The 14,345-nt window shown below is 43.6% G+C and overlaps 1 protein-coding gene across 3 annotated transcripts; it reads left to right on the plus strand.

Annotated features, from left to right (window-relative positions):
- Positions 1-102: 102 nt before the first annotated feature.
- Positions 103-13,059, plus strand: QTRT2 (queuine tRNA-ribosyltransferase accessory subunit 2; the record flags this gene model as incomplete). Of its 3 annotated transcripts, none has more annotated exons than XM_082784496.1 (8): positions 103-299; positions 402-457; positions 2,640-2,716; positions 4,589-4,798; positions 5,684-5,883; positions 8,155-8,306; positions 9,894-10,011; positions 10,976-13,056. In XM_082784496.1, 8 exons carry the CDS (start codon positions 103-105, stop codon positions 11,235-11,237), a joined length of 1,272 nt encoding a protein of 423 aa, XP_082640622.1. In that variant the 3' UTR covers positions 11,238-13,056. The 3 variants fall into 3 exon arrangements, with proteins under 3 accessions (XP_082640622.1, XP_082640623.1, XP_082640624.1); XM_082784497.1 differs by having other exon boundaries at positions 117-299; positions 9,891-10,011; positions 10,976-13,055; XM_082784498.1 differs by lacking the exons at positions 103-299; positions 402-457; positions 2,640-2,716 and adding an exon at positions 2,800-3,069 and having other exon boundaries at positions 9,891-10,011; positions 10,976-13,059.
- Positions 13,060-14,345: the final 1,286 nt, after the last annotated feature.

Below are 14,345 nucleotides of genomic sequence, written 5' to 3' on the forward strand. Positions count from 1 at the left end.
GGGGGAGAGGAGGGCGAGCGGCGGCGGCGGCCGCCCTTCCTCTTCCTCCTCCTCCTCTTCCTCCTCCTTCTCCTCCTCCTCCTCCTCCTGCTAGGGCTCAGGATGCGGCTGAAGCTGTTTGGGGTGGGCAGCGGGCGGCTGGGGATGCTGGCAGAGCTGGGCAGGAGCGGGGCGGGCTCCCTGGCGCTGCCCGGCTGCCTGCTGTACACGCGGGGCGGCTCCGCGCCCCACCTCACCTGCGACACCCTCGGGGAGGTCGCCGGGGTCCCCCCCGTGGCACAGCTCACCCTGTCCTTCATGTGAGTACCCCGAGGGGGGAGACGGAGCTCTGGAGCCGCCGGTTTTCCTCGGCGGTTGGGTGTTTTTTGGAGTAATTTACTTATTTTTGCGTCCGGGTGCAGGGCGGAGCTCCACGAGGTGCTGCAAGAGTACAAGGAAGGAGCTGCCAAGTTTATAGGTAAAGTGTAACGGGGGGGTTTGTGTAATGGGGGTGTTTGTGTTTGTGTAACGGGGGTGTTGGTGTTGGTGGGTGCCTCAGGAGAGGGAGCGCAGGTGGGTGCCATGGGTCTGCTTTTAGGCAGTGTGTAGGTGCAGAGGGTTTCCACGTTCAGGCCTTTTCTTTCTAACGTGGCACTAATGAGGGCTTAAAATAGTATTTTGTCAGCGGTATGAGACCAAAAATCCTTTAAACAGTACAATTTTTTGTAGTAGTTTTGCCTTGCTTCTTTTTACCAGCCTTTAACCTTCTTCTTGAGGGGGTTTCACAACTAACTAAGCTGAGCTTAGACCAAAAGTTGAGACCAGAACTCAATCTTGTGGCCTGACGCTGCTGCAGGCAAATCTTGCTCCTCATCTTCTGTGAGGAGAACTAGGAATTGCCCTGAAAACAGCCTGTCCCGTACAGCTATCTAAACATTTCCCTTTGAACATCCATCTGCTCAGGCTGGTGTTGTGTTTGTTTGTTTGTTTTTATCATAAAGCAGTTGGTTTCATCCGATCCATCAGGAAGTCTTACTTCAGTGTGAGGAATAATTAAAGAAAAAGAAACTTTAAAATCTTCATCCAGTGTGAAGAAAGGGCAAAGTCCCTTCCCATCAGTCTCATCTGGTGGACACTTCTGCCTACAAGGTATTCTTGTTCAGAGAGGATGTTAGGGGCCTGACCTATGGTGGATTTGCAGGAGCTTTGAGGAGCTAAACAAGCAGCAGGAGAAGATTGTTTTTCTCCTGTCCTTTATTCCTGTCGGTTTAGTAATCAGACTACTTGGTCCCTGTTCTCACCTTCTGTTTTTCCATGTTGAACTTGCAGTTTGAGGAATGCATGCAACTGTCCGTAAGTTGCATATAAATCAGTCGGTGTTGCCATAGTCCTCAGCTATTGCACCAAGCTTTTGTAGTCTTTGGCAGTCCCTGTACTCTATCCTCGGAGCACAAATGAAGCCTTTACCTTGGTGCTAAGGGTGAGCAAAGCCACAGGTCCTGTGTTCGTGGCAGTCCTGTTTTTCCCCTGGCTGACGTTACAGACGGGTAAAGGCCTGACCACATGCGGTGTGCAACCAAGATCGCTCTTGATGGGTTGAGGTGGGGAAGGAACCGGAGTGTGCAGTGAATGTAAAGCTGGATTTTGCGTGAATATCTGTATTCAGAGTCAGTATTTCTGTCTGGGCAGGTAGCTCAGAGAACTGAAGGATGATCAGTCAAGTCAACAAGCTTCCCTGGGATGCTCTGTTTGTCTAGGTGTCTCAGGCTATAGTGGGTATATGGTCAAACAGACACTACCACATCACAGGTTTAATGTTTGTAACGTACAGACAGGTCTTAACATGGAAATTGATTGGGCTGCGCAAGAAAAATAACTTCTGAGTTGTTAATAGTTTTTATCAGACCTGAGGTATGTTTTTGAATGTTCTGTATGTTTTAGATGCATGCATATTGTTAAAAATTAAACAAACAAACAAAAATTAAGGGGTTTTGTCCTATGTACTAAGACCAAGTTTTTTTCTTTAAATAACACTTTAACATTCTGTCCATTCATTTCACTCGTTGCCCAGGCAAAGCCGTGGCTTGAATTTCCAAAGGAAATTTGCATGCGGCTTCTGATAAACTTTGATTACATTGTGTCAACATATTCCATCAAGAAAAATTGAAAATCTCTTCTACCTGAAACTTGTAGGAAACTTTACTGATTTCATTGTTTATCCTTGAAGAGAAAACTGTGGCGTTAGTTACTGTCTAACTTATTGTATGACATTTGAAAACTCTTAATTTGGCAGAGATGATAAATCTCTCATGTCTGTAGCTGATCTATTTTCTCACAATATGTTGTCCTTCCTTTTAAAATTCTAGGCTTGAGGTTGTTGCTCTCTTTAGATTGTGTCAAATGTAAGATGCCTCCAGTGTATCAGCTGAGCGGTCAGCTATTGTGTCTGGTGAATTTTAGTAGCAGGAGTATTAACCAAGAAAAAAAAAAAACAAACACACGAAGCAGTGGTTTCTTAGTCCTGCAGAAGAACTTTAGAGGAGGATTTGTGGGATCATTTGTGGGAAGATTCCCTATTCCCTTTTGAGAATTCACAAAGTGTGCCTCTGTTTTAGCTTTGTTTTGGTTCATTAAGCTCTAATTTGTTGCTGTATTCCCAGGTATGCCAGACACGGCGGTGTACTGCTCCCTCCATGATCCAGTCGCTCCTTGTCCATCTGGCTACAACACTAACAAGGTACAGTAACTGTGAAGACTTGAAAGAGTCCAAGTTCTCAAACAAGAGCTGCCTGCCTGTCCCCCTTACCTGGTGGGTGTGCCTAGACTGCTACAAGGTGATGTTCATACATTGTAGAAAAATAAGCACCTGCTTAGATGTGGTCAGTCCCAAGGCCTACTTGGGTACGATAACAGCTCTTTGAATGAGAGGATAACCTCTGTCAGATGTTTTTGTTTGTTTGTTTGTTTGTTTTTTGCACTATCTTGCTAGGAACCAGGCTGAGTCTTGTCCCTCTGCAGGGGAGGAATTGCCTGAAGCTCATTTCAGTGCTGTGCAGCTGTGATGTTAGAGCAGCCTTCTGTATGCTGCAGGTTTGATTTTTATTTTATTTTTTTTCTTGGAAGCTGGTGCAGACTTTCATCACCTAGATACTAGGCCAGCGAGTTGTCTTTCTGCAGCTGGATCTGTGCTGACAAGTACTTCTGAAAGCTTTTTGAAAGCAATGGACAGAAAGCTCTGCTAGATTCTGTGCCAGAAAGCCTGGCACAGGCTGGATTTAAATAATCGTGGTGTAATGTTCTTTATCAGGTCTCTAAGCCACCTAGGGTTTTAGCAGCATGGCTACTTTATTTATTAAAGCTTTTTTTTTTTTTTTTTTTTTTTTTTTTTTTTTTTTTAATGGACAGCAGAATGAAGGCAACCAGACTTTATTAGACTTTGTGTCCTTGTTCTGCAGATACTAATTGTGGTCTCCCTCTTTTGAAGTTGCTTTTTTAATGGGGCATTTACAAAAAAAATATATTACTTAAGAGACTTCTGTCTGTCTCTGTTACCCAGATAGTGAAGCCAAAAGTAATTAGAGAGGGAGATGAATGGACAGACCTTTTCTCATTTAAAAAAAAAATAAGGGAGTTGCAGGGAAAAATAACCAGCTTCTAAAGAAGTCAAGCCCAATACTTAACCTACTTTAATGCCCCTTTAAAGTTTTAGAGCAGCAGAGTCAAAAGTCTAAAAAGAATATAACGAAAGGAACTGCCCAGCTGCACTCAAGGGTTAGTCATCGATTCCACAGAATAGGATGAAATATGGTGAATTATTGCAGTGGTTCCAGTATTGCTCTGTGGACTTGAAGGTTTGGTGGATTAAATGTTAACATCTGCTAGCCCAGATGTGTTCATGTGCCTTAACTTCGCTGTGCAGGTGCTTTGTCTGGCTTTAAGATCTTTCATGAAGGTAGTATGGAGTAGTGATGGAAAACGAGGGCCAGTGTGCACACAAAACATAGACTGTGCCTACCATTTCTTATGGTTTTTGGTTTAAAAATTCTATTTCTTTTGCATTTGATATTTCAATCCCTTAAGTAGCTGAATTTGAGACCTAAAATAATGTTGGATTCTAAGATAAAATTGCCTAACAGGTTTTCGTGTTCTTCCCAGTGTGTCTGTGTGCTTGGAAGAGGAAATAGCTGCTGCTTTTTTGTATTGTGTGCAGAAAACTAGTGAGCTGTATTTCCCATTACAGTCTTTGCTGCTCTTTGTGGGATGAAAACATAAGTTTAACAATTAAATCTTTTATTCTTTCTCATTTTTTTTTCCCAATTCTGCTACTGATCTTGGTTGATGATAGGCCAGCCCAGCTGCTCTGTCTCAGAGATTTCCAAACAACTTGAGAAGTTGCTGTGCTGAGTACGTGTGATGGTTTCACCATAGAGTATCCCAGAAATCATACCTTGGTCATTTATATCATTCATTCATTGTGCTGAGGACAGCTGATTACTTGAGCCATGCTTCTGGGGAGTTTCTGTAGTGTCATTCCAGCATCTGGTGCTTAACCAGGTTAACAGGTCTGTTAATCTTTGCACTAACCTTCATCCCTATTCTTCCTTGGCAGGCAGCGTCGGTGTGGGGTACCTCAGGGCGCATGGAAATAACAGCTTCCAAGTTCATGGACATACAGCGGGCTATCCAGCCAGACTGGTTCCAGTGCATCTCTGACGGAGACACCATTTCTGGGGAAGTTAGTAGGAAAAGGGCCAAGAAGTCTGTGGATAGGTCGCTTTCCTTCCTGGATGTATGCCTTCAGCTGCTGGAGAAATCACCGGTAAGGTCCCGAAGATGTCACACACATAAATACCTGATTGAGATATTATGTGTGTGTGTGTGTGTGTGTATGTATATATCAGAACAGGATGTTTTCCTTCTACCATTTTCTTTTCATAATAACTTGCCTCCTGCTACGGGACACCATTTTCAGCTAGTTTGGGAGAATTCTTTTTTTTTTTTTTTTTATTTTATTCTGCTTTTGGACTGTAGTTCGTTTCTTTCACTTAACCCTCATGCTATATTTGCACAGGCAAAGCAGGATTTTTCTCATTCAGATTGAGACAGCTCATCTTTTTGCTCTGCAGTCCCTTCATTTCCATGTGAAGGAGGACTTGCCAGGATTTGCCAGTGCTATTCTTTTCATTTTTTTTCCAGGAGGCTTGAAACTTAACTTCCCTTTTGGTGGAAGGGGACAAATCATCCAAGTTTGCATTACAAAAGAAAGCGGTTGCAGGAGCTGATACTGGCATCTTCTGAAAGGCAATCAAGTGTGAGCTCTGGTGTCTGACAGCCAGGACAATGATACCTGTCATTGTCCTGCTATCTTACCTGCTTCGTATTCTGACACATGTAGTGCTGAGGGAATGTCTGCAAAAAGCTGGTGTACAGAAATGACCTGTGGTTATAAGGTGGAAAAAAGGCACTAAAATTCTCAGTCGGTTAGTGTCAAGGCCAGAAACAGAACGTTGCCTCTCCTAATTCCATTTCTACCTCAGATTTCACAGTGTTGTGTGAGGGGCTTGTCTTACGTGGGATGAAATGCTGTTGGTTTTCCAAGTTCTGGGAATGTGGGGTTTAATTAGCAGGCATCTGGAGTCTGGGCTGTGAGATCTTGCTTGCCTTTGGCAGGACTCTTAACACTCGTAGCTTTCTTCTGGGCCAGGAACTACAAGGAAGTGTAATGTTTGGGGCAATCGAAGGTGGAGATGTCTTGGAAGAGAGGCTCCGATCAGCCAGGGAGACTGCCAAGCGACCTGTGGGCGGCTTTCTGCTAGATGGCTTCCAGGGATCTGCCATGGCCAAGGAGACCAAGTTGAAACTGATAGCTTCTGTCACAGCAGAGCTGCCAGAGGATAAACCAAGGTAAGTTGTGTGGGCGACATCCCACAGCACTGTGTGTATGGGCCAGGCTGCATTTATTCCACCACAATCTTCAGACTTCAACCCTTGTTTCAATTTTTGGTTGTAACTGGCACCAAGCTGTGCTTACGCTGTGGATTTGAATATTCCCCACATGTGGAGAACAACTGAAATTGAGGTCAAGTCTTTTATTTTCATCAGGACAAACCGTAGGTAGGGTATGTCTGGGCGTTTGGCCTCTGAGGAGACGGTTTTCTGGAAGTTCAGCTAGAACAAAAAAATATCAACCCTTTCTACAGGGTTGAAAAAATCACACTGAGCCTGTGAATTACTGGAGCTGGTACAGCCTTGCCAACCAGAATTGTATTCCCTGCTTGGTTTGGCATAATGTGGGGGCTGTAGTATCTTCTGAGCTGTTGGTTCTGCCCATCTGATCCATGCCAGAGTCGGGATGGAAGTGGCAGCGTTCCTGACTCTTACCAATGATTTATGGTAACTAAAGGCTTCCAGAAAACACGTGCTAATATTTGCTAGTGGTCCAGAGGTGGAGGAGTTTCTTACAATTGGGTTGAGCTTGCTGGCTTTTCTATGCGTTCTGGGTTGCTTTTACTACTTCTGTTGCTGCTGCCCTTGTGTGGGTGCTTTTTTCATCGTTTCCCAAGTCGATGACTCAGGCCCCGCTGCCTTTCTGTAGCTGTGCTGCCCTCTGCTAGCTGAGCATTGCTCTGACCTGCCGGGGTTCAAAAGGAAGTAAAATGCAGACACGCGTGCCCGTTACTGCAGCTTGTTCATGCTTAGTGCTGCCTGGGGTTTGAATTTTCCTGACAATTAGGAGGCTTGCTGTGTTGTTGCCATCCTGTCTGGTTGAGCTGCTTAAAAAGATCCCCTGCGAGCATTAGAGTCCAATCTGCTCAGCTAACCTCCGTGGCTACCAGAGCATCTGCCTCATCTGTCAGATGGTTTGCTCGTCAGGTTAAGACAAGCGTTGCTGACCTCTTTGCAGGAAGAAAGCTGGCGTGCCTTAGGGGGTCTTGTAAATACCTCGAGTGAATTTCAGACAGTCCTGCTTGCCTGAATCACCCTTGCCGTTCTGGCTGGAGAAGCTGTTTTGCAGCTGTGTTTTCCATCCTGATAAGAAACTCTAGAAAGCAAACGTTTCCTCTGCTTCACCTGGGAAGGAACGGCTTTTTGTGTTGGAGAAATGATCTCAAGAATTTAATCTTTGGGGTCCTTTTGTGTACAGCAGTCTCTTGGTAAAAGTTTTCCTTTTCAATAGGGGCAGAACCCTTGCAAATACAAACTTCTGTCCTTAGCCATTCAAAGGTAAGTTTTAGCAAGGGTTTTGATCACATATATTCAGACCTAACATTTTAACTATTGAGTGTCGTTTTCTTCTTTTCATCAGAGCCCAAACCAGAAGACACTCATGTAGTAAATTTTTTTCCCATCCATATTCTGTGCTCATCAAATTAATTCAAGTACTTAGAGAAATGACTAAAACCAGTACCTTGCGACTTCATTTGTCAGCCCCTGTGTATTTTCCTAATTATCTGTTTAGATCACTGCCCTACGTTAGCTTTTCCTGCTGTCAGCCCAGCCATGCACCTGCGGGAGAGCAGGCGCTGCTCTGTTCCCCTCTGCTTCACCGACCCCTCAGGGAAGCTACCAGCTAAATTTGGCTACCAGCAGGATCTCCATTACCACTGATGGCAATCCAGCTGGGCTCTTCCTGGCTCTTCATGCCATATCCCTGTAGGTGTTACAGCCCAGGTTTGGGGGTAAATCATTTGTTTTAGAGAATCGGAGGCATTATTTGTAGAATAAAGGGCATCAGTGAGGGTGAGAAGGGATGCTGGAGTAGGCAAAGTATAGAGAGGAAGAAAGAAAAAAAAAAAAGCAAAAAACTTCTTTCAGTTTCCAATGATGCTTCTCATTAGCATGTTCTCTTCCAGGTAGTTCATGTGCCTGGAGAACTGTCTGTCACCCAAAGGGCTCGTGTTTTTGACCGGCCATCTACTGCTGCTCCTGGTGGAGTCTTTTTAGATTGTCTCCTGAGCAGTTACTAAAAAAGGGGTCTGTGTATCTGGTAACTGATAGTTACTTAGGGCAGATACATGAGTAAGGAAAATACCTGTGCCTAAAGGCATAGCTTTTAGGTAAATTTTGAATTTAAATGTATTTATGTGGTTGTGAAAGGACCCAAATGACTTCAGATGTGATGGATGCTTCCTTCTGCTCGGGATATTCTAGGCTTGTCTTGCGCATCTCTCACAGGATCATCCATGGCGTGGGCAAACCAGATGAGGTGCTCGAGTGCATTGAAAGGGGTGTGGACATCTTTGAGAGCTTCTTTCCCTTCCAAGTGACGGAGCGAGGCTGTGCCTTGGTGTTTGGCTATGATTACCATCCAGGTCCTGAAGCAGCAGGTAGGCAGTTTCCCTCGCAGCCAGCACTGTGGCAAGCATAATTCCTGTTTTGGAGGAGTCTGCATTTGAGGGTTGTGGCCTTAATTTAAGTGCAGCAACCACAGGAAAACCTGGAATTTAGCTGTCAAATATTGCTCTTGAAGGTGGGGTGTTGTGGTGTGAAACCTATCAGGGGAACTTAAGGTCTCAGCCTATGACCTGAATGCGTGATTAGCCAAATTGTGCTTAATGATTTCAGAAACACCTACGGAACAGAGGTTTATGTAGGCTTAACTGTGTTTATCTGCCCTCGCTAGAACTGTTTGACACCGTTGACAAATCTTCTGTTAGCATTAGCAGTGAAGGCTGGACCTATTTATGTGAAGTTCTGATAGTTGACCTCTGCATTTAACCAAATATGTGCTTGTTTTAAAAATAAATCTTTAAGTCTCTTCTCTTTTCTAGCAGACCAAAATTAGGGATCCTGTTTCTCTGGGCAGCTTCCCTCTCAGCTCTTGCATTCATCAGTCATGTCAGAACAAAAACAAGACGTTCATAACTCGTTACCTCATTAAGCTTTGAGATAGGAGCATGTGTAGCAACCGCTAAAGCATCTATTAAACATGTTTCAAGCAGTCATCTTGTTCTGGACTTAGCAAATGTTTTCAACATTAAAAAAAAATATTTTACATTTTTCCTCCTAGGTAGAACCTAGCTTCTTTTCATGCCTGGATAATTCAAAACCAGATGAATAGAACAGAACATCCCGTTTCTTTGTGCTTGCTGCCTTTTTTTTTTTTTTTTTTTTTTTAAATCCTTCTGTTTGTTGTTCTTTACCTCATCTCACCTTATTCTTAAACCAAAAGATTACGGTAGGGACGGCCTCTTTGTTCTGTCTGTGTAACACTCGGTAGGCATGGATTGTGCAAACAGTCATATTGATGTTTCCAGAAACATCTCCCACTCAAGAACAAGCCTAAAAATGCAAACCTACAAAATGATGGGGTGTTTTTTTTTTTTCTTTTTAAGATAGACTGCTGAAAAGGCTGATGTATGGAATCTACATCTTCTGCATCAATCTATCTGCATGTTATTAGCTTCTTTGATTTCAGTTGCTTAGGGAAAAAAAAAAAAAAAAAAAAAACAAAAATAATCTGAATCTTTGAGACTGACAGCATGGAAAGTAGAATGATTGAATGCAGATGAGTTGCCTGTCTATTCTAACAGAATCTCAATAAAATCAATTTGTTCAGGTGACTGCTTTCTATTGAGCATGCAGTTCAGACTGGAAATAATTTTGACATTTTATTAAGAATTCAGCTCAGTAGAGCAGCACAAAATTGTGCTGTTATTTCAGCTCTAACTCTTCATTAGGTTTAATAGATCAGTTTTCACTTGTCCCTTGCTGTTTTAATCATCCAAAATTGTACTTGTATTAACTAACCTAGGATAATTAAAGAAAAAGAATTGCTTACTATGGGAGGGAGGTGGAAAGTTGTGGCAGGAGTTTTCATCTGGCAAGAGAGCAACAGAAATATCTAATGTAAGGTTGCTACACTTCTGCCCTTTCTATCTGTTGATAAAGGGCTGTTTTTTTATTTAAAGCAGTTTCAAAACAAAATGGGGCCCAGGAACTGGAGAAAAACGGTGCTGAAGAAGACCAGGATGAAATCGCCAAAGCTGACCCAGAAATGACGCCGTTTGAGATATTTCTGAAGGATAAAAGGTAACGTGAGTTTGTAAGGAGGGTACCTGCAGTTGTATCAGGAAGTACCACGATTTTGTCCTCCGTGTTTGATTGCATATGGTCATTAGTGGGATGGGAGAGTTCGTAAAATGTGAAGCTGTTGAGGAAAGTAAAGTATTTGTGGACATTGAACGGAGAGTGTCAGATAAACTGATACCTAGCAGCAGCGTGTGGCTGAAAGCGCTGCAATTGCTTGATCTCAGGCTGGAGATTTTTCTGACCACTTATCCAGCAAAGAAACTGTGGTCTTAGCAGTGTTCCAGCTGAAAGACAGTAGTTTGACAAAGGCTGTCTGAGGATCCTTTTGGTCTTCTGCATCTAACTAACTTGAATCATTTTCAGATGCAAGATTTTATTTAAAACAGTGGCAGAGCCTCTGCTTTGTGACTCAGCTGGAGTGCCTGCAGAGTGAGATACCTACAATTCTGGGATATTGCACAAAAACTTTAGCCTGCCCTTTCTTCTTTTTCATATCTGCTGCTAGGCTGAGCATTCGGTTGTTGATTGCTCCACCGTCTCCTTGTTTAGTGAGAATTGTGCATCTTGGAGTAGAAGGGAATACTTTCTGTGAGTAGCAGAATTGATAAACCCTTGTTTCTGATAGCTTCCTCCTCTGTGGACTGATAGCTAGCAAGGTGAGCCTCGTGCTGCAGCTCTTCTGTCAGGGAAGGCACAGATGAGGCTTCTCTCTGCTGCTAGTGATGATCCAGTCAAAACTCTCCTCTGACTCACGTGTGGCCTCTTGGCTCCACAGTGAGCTCCTGAATGCTGTTCAAGTCCTTTGTGTCAGTGGTGCTGGGCTTAGCTGGCACCGTGTCTTAAAGCATCTGGATTCCAGCCCTCAAGGCTCATGTCCCCGCAAAGGCCATCCAATAACTGGATAATCTTTGCTACCTGAATGGATCTTACGTTTGATGTTAATCCAGCATTGCTTCCTCCTCAGATACCAGGACGATTTTGGCCCTTTGCTGGAAGGCTGCACCTGTTACTGCTGTCAGAGGCACACTCGCGCCTACCTCCATCACCTCCTCGTGACCAACGAGCTGCTGGCTGGCGTCCTGCTCATGATGCACAACTTCCAGCACTACTTCAGCTTCTTCGGTGCCATACGGGATGCCTTAAGAGACAATAAACTGGATCAGCTGAAGAAGTTCATCTTCAGTCAGGCACTTCAAGGCCCCGCAGACGCGAGGACGGGCCAGTGAGGTCGGAGAAGATAGAGGATGTTGCAGCTTAGATCCTTACCCAGTGGGACCATGTCAACTGGCCTGCTAGTATCTGGACCTGTTAGGTAGTAAAATGCCTACCCTCCTGGAGAGAATTTAAAGGGGCATTTGAAGACCTTTCATGTAGGAAGGAGAGGAAGATGTTATTCACACATCCCTTTCAGTTAATTGGCTTGGTGCATTCTCAGGTTACAGGAGAGCTTGGACGCCTCAGTATGGATAGCTTTGTTCTCGGTAATTTGGTGGTGGTTTTCCATGTGGAAGAACTCCACATGGAAGCTCAGCAGCTGCTTGGGACTCTTGTCCCTCTCCCCCAGAAAACACCAGTGGTGTGGTTGTCCCATCATGCAGGCCCTTGATGGGAGATCCTGCCTCGGTCTGGTACACGGCTCCTCGTTGCTGCTGCCGACATCGGTGTCCCTGAGAAGAACTGACTGGAGGTGCCACAGTGGCACCAGGTATTCAGTGGCACAAAGTAGTAGTGTGGGGATGATGATGAGTGTACCGTTCCTTCCAGCTGTCCTGGCACTGGTCAAATAGCAGGCTACGCTAATGCCAGTGTGAGATGGAGATATGGAAGGAACATATCACAAGAAAAGGCATTTAGACAAGAATCCTGTTGCTCCTTATTTTAAAATACTTATTTTTAAAAGTATTAAAAGTATGCTCCTTATTTTAACTTGTTATGCCATGCTCCTTTTATTCAGTTCTTTTATGCCCCCTTACTTTGTAATTGTGGATTTATGTGTTTTATATGACAAAGCAACAATAAATTTTTTTATTCGTTACACTGATTCCTCAAGGTGTGACAGAGATGGTGTACCAGAGAGTGAAGATGATGTCTCCTAAGAACATGAACTAGCAGCTCCGAAGAGGGCAATGATCCATCTAGGGGTAGGATACTGTCACTGAGCAGGGATCTATGGCAGTTGCTTCAGAAGAAGCCATAATAAACCTGCAATTATTAAAGACACCTACCCATTCCTCTCCCTGAAGGAACTCTAGCACCTGAATTAAGCTTTGAGAAATACTACAGTTGAAGTTGACAGCCTTAAAGCAATTCAGGAGTAATCTGCAGTTTGCTGCTCTTCACCCTTTCTTTAACACTTTAACATTATTAATTTATTTATTAACGCATTACTGTTTTTTTAGATTACTTCTTAAAGAACGCTTCAGTATCTTGCATCAGGGTGGCTTTACCACAGCATACAAGGAGACAGCTTTGCCTGTCAGCATTGCCTGTGCACCCGTTTCCTGTGACAGATAACAAACAGAACGGTGTCAGCGTACCTTTCACCACTCCAGCCTTATCGACTATGTTGCACTATTTCTGTTCAACAAGGTCCTAAAGAAAAGGTGCAAAAACTGTGTGACTGCTGTCTTGAAACAGTTTCCCTTTGGGAGCTACCTGTGATTAGTCTCCTCATCCTGTTTCACCCATGTGGCTTAACCAGGATTTACTCATTTTCCTTTGTCCCCAGACGTGACTGTCCCGAGAAGCTGCATGCAAAGGTACTGGCATCTTAGTGACCTGCTAATAATTTAAGTGCTAACAACATGCCATTCTTAACAACCCTTCTGGTCTTCCTTCTTACCTTCCAGTCTTTTTGTACTGCCATGTTCATTCTCCAGTCACAGTTACCAGCTTTTCCACTTTGGTTCTCTGCTTAGTTTTTGTGTGTGTGCATGTGTGTTATGTCATGTTCATGTAAGCATCATAGAGATGTAAGCTGCATAGAGAGAACAATTTCATATTGGGCAAAAATTAATCTAGTTAACTATATCTACTCGTTATCTAACAAACAGTAATGAGCTGCACTAAATGCAATAAACTTGATATATTTGCACAAGTTGTCATTCTATCAGCACTTCCAATAAATGTAAAAAATGAAGATGTGAATTTAGAAAGTTTTTGGTTCTATTTCCAAGCAGAAACTATTTTCTTTCTTGCCCTACCGTGTAGTTTTCTTACCCACCTTTCACAAAGAAGCAAAAATTGAAACAAGTATGGAGTGGAAAAAATTCTGTGCAAAATTACCTCTTATGTAGCGCAGAAAACTCTACAAAAACATCATTGTCTGCCTTCCAGCCCCAAATGGCAGAACACAAAGGACCAGGGGCAACTACAAAAGCACAGAGCTGAATACAAGAGAGTGTTACAGAAACATTAGACAGCAGAACATCTTTCCCTTATCAACTTCTCCTGTAGCCTTCCCCTAAATAAAGAAAAATCTTTCATGCTCCTATGTTTCTGATGAGAATAATTGGCAGGGCCATGTGTTGCTGTGCCTTTCTGACCACTTGATCGGTATTCTGCTCAGTGCCTTGCTTCTTTCAGAGCTATTTTAATATTGCAGACCCTCTAGCAGTTTCAAAGGTATGCTTGAAAATGGATTGAGGAAAAATAAATCAAACTGCTCTATCCAAAAAAAGGCTTTCTCCGTTCCTTCAGGTGCGGCATTTCTTCCCCCGTACATTCACCCCCTCCATCCATCCATCCTGTAAATTGCAGTGACACAGGGTCCCCGACAGGTTGTATCAAGCCTTGTCTGACAGTGTCTAGGTCTGCTTTTCTGCGGCTCCACAGAGCTGGAGGAGCTGTTGAAGGCTGGAAGTGTTCCAGCAGGGTGTTCAATTTATTTCTAAGCCTCTTAGGCCCAGGTGGCTTTCAGATTGTGGTGCTTTCATGCATAGAAAAGTTGGTTCCAGGTATGTTGCAGAGGTACTTTTAAGCATCGGGTAGCTGTTTTTTTTTTTTTTTTTTTTATTGATTCATAACCTGAGTTGACAGGCTAAGGGCTGTTTAAAAAAAATAGCCCTACTAAAATGCTTAAACCTTTCCCTCAGTAGTTTCAGAGTCTTCCTCTCTGATAGGGAAGGCATACGTTAAATAGATGATGGTGTGGGCAAGTTCAGAGGGCTTACAAGCACTCTGGTGTGATCTACATAATTCATTAGGGACTCCACCCCTTTTCTGGTAACACAACATGCACTGCTTCAGATTATTAAGATCACAGAATCGTTTAGGTTGGGAAGTCCAACCATTAACCTAGCAAACCTGGCTGTTCAAACACCCTGCCACCCTTC

The sequence above is a fragment of the Aythya marila genome (genome assembly GCF_965140915.1).
Source record: "Aythya marila genome assembly, chromosome: 1".
Lineage (NCBI taxonomy): Eukaryota > Metazoa > Chordata > Aves > Anseriformes > Anatidae > Aythya > Aythya marila.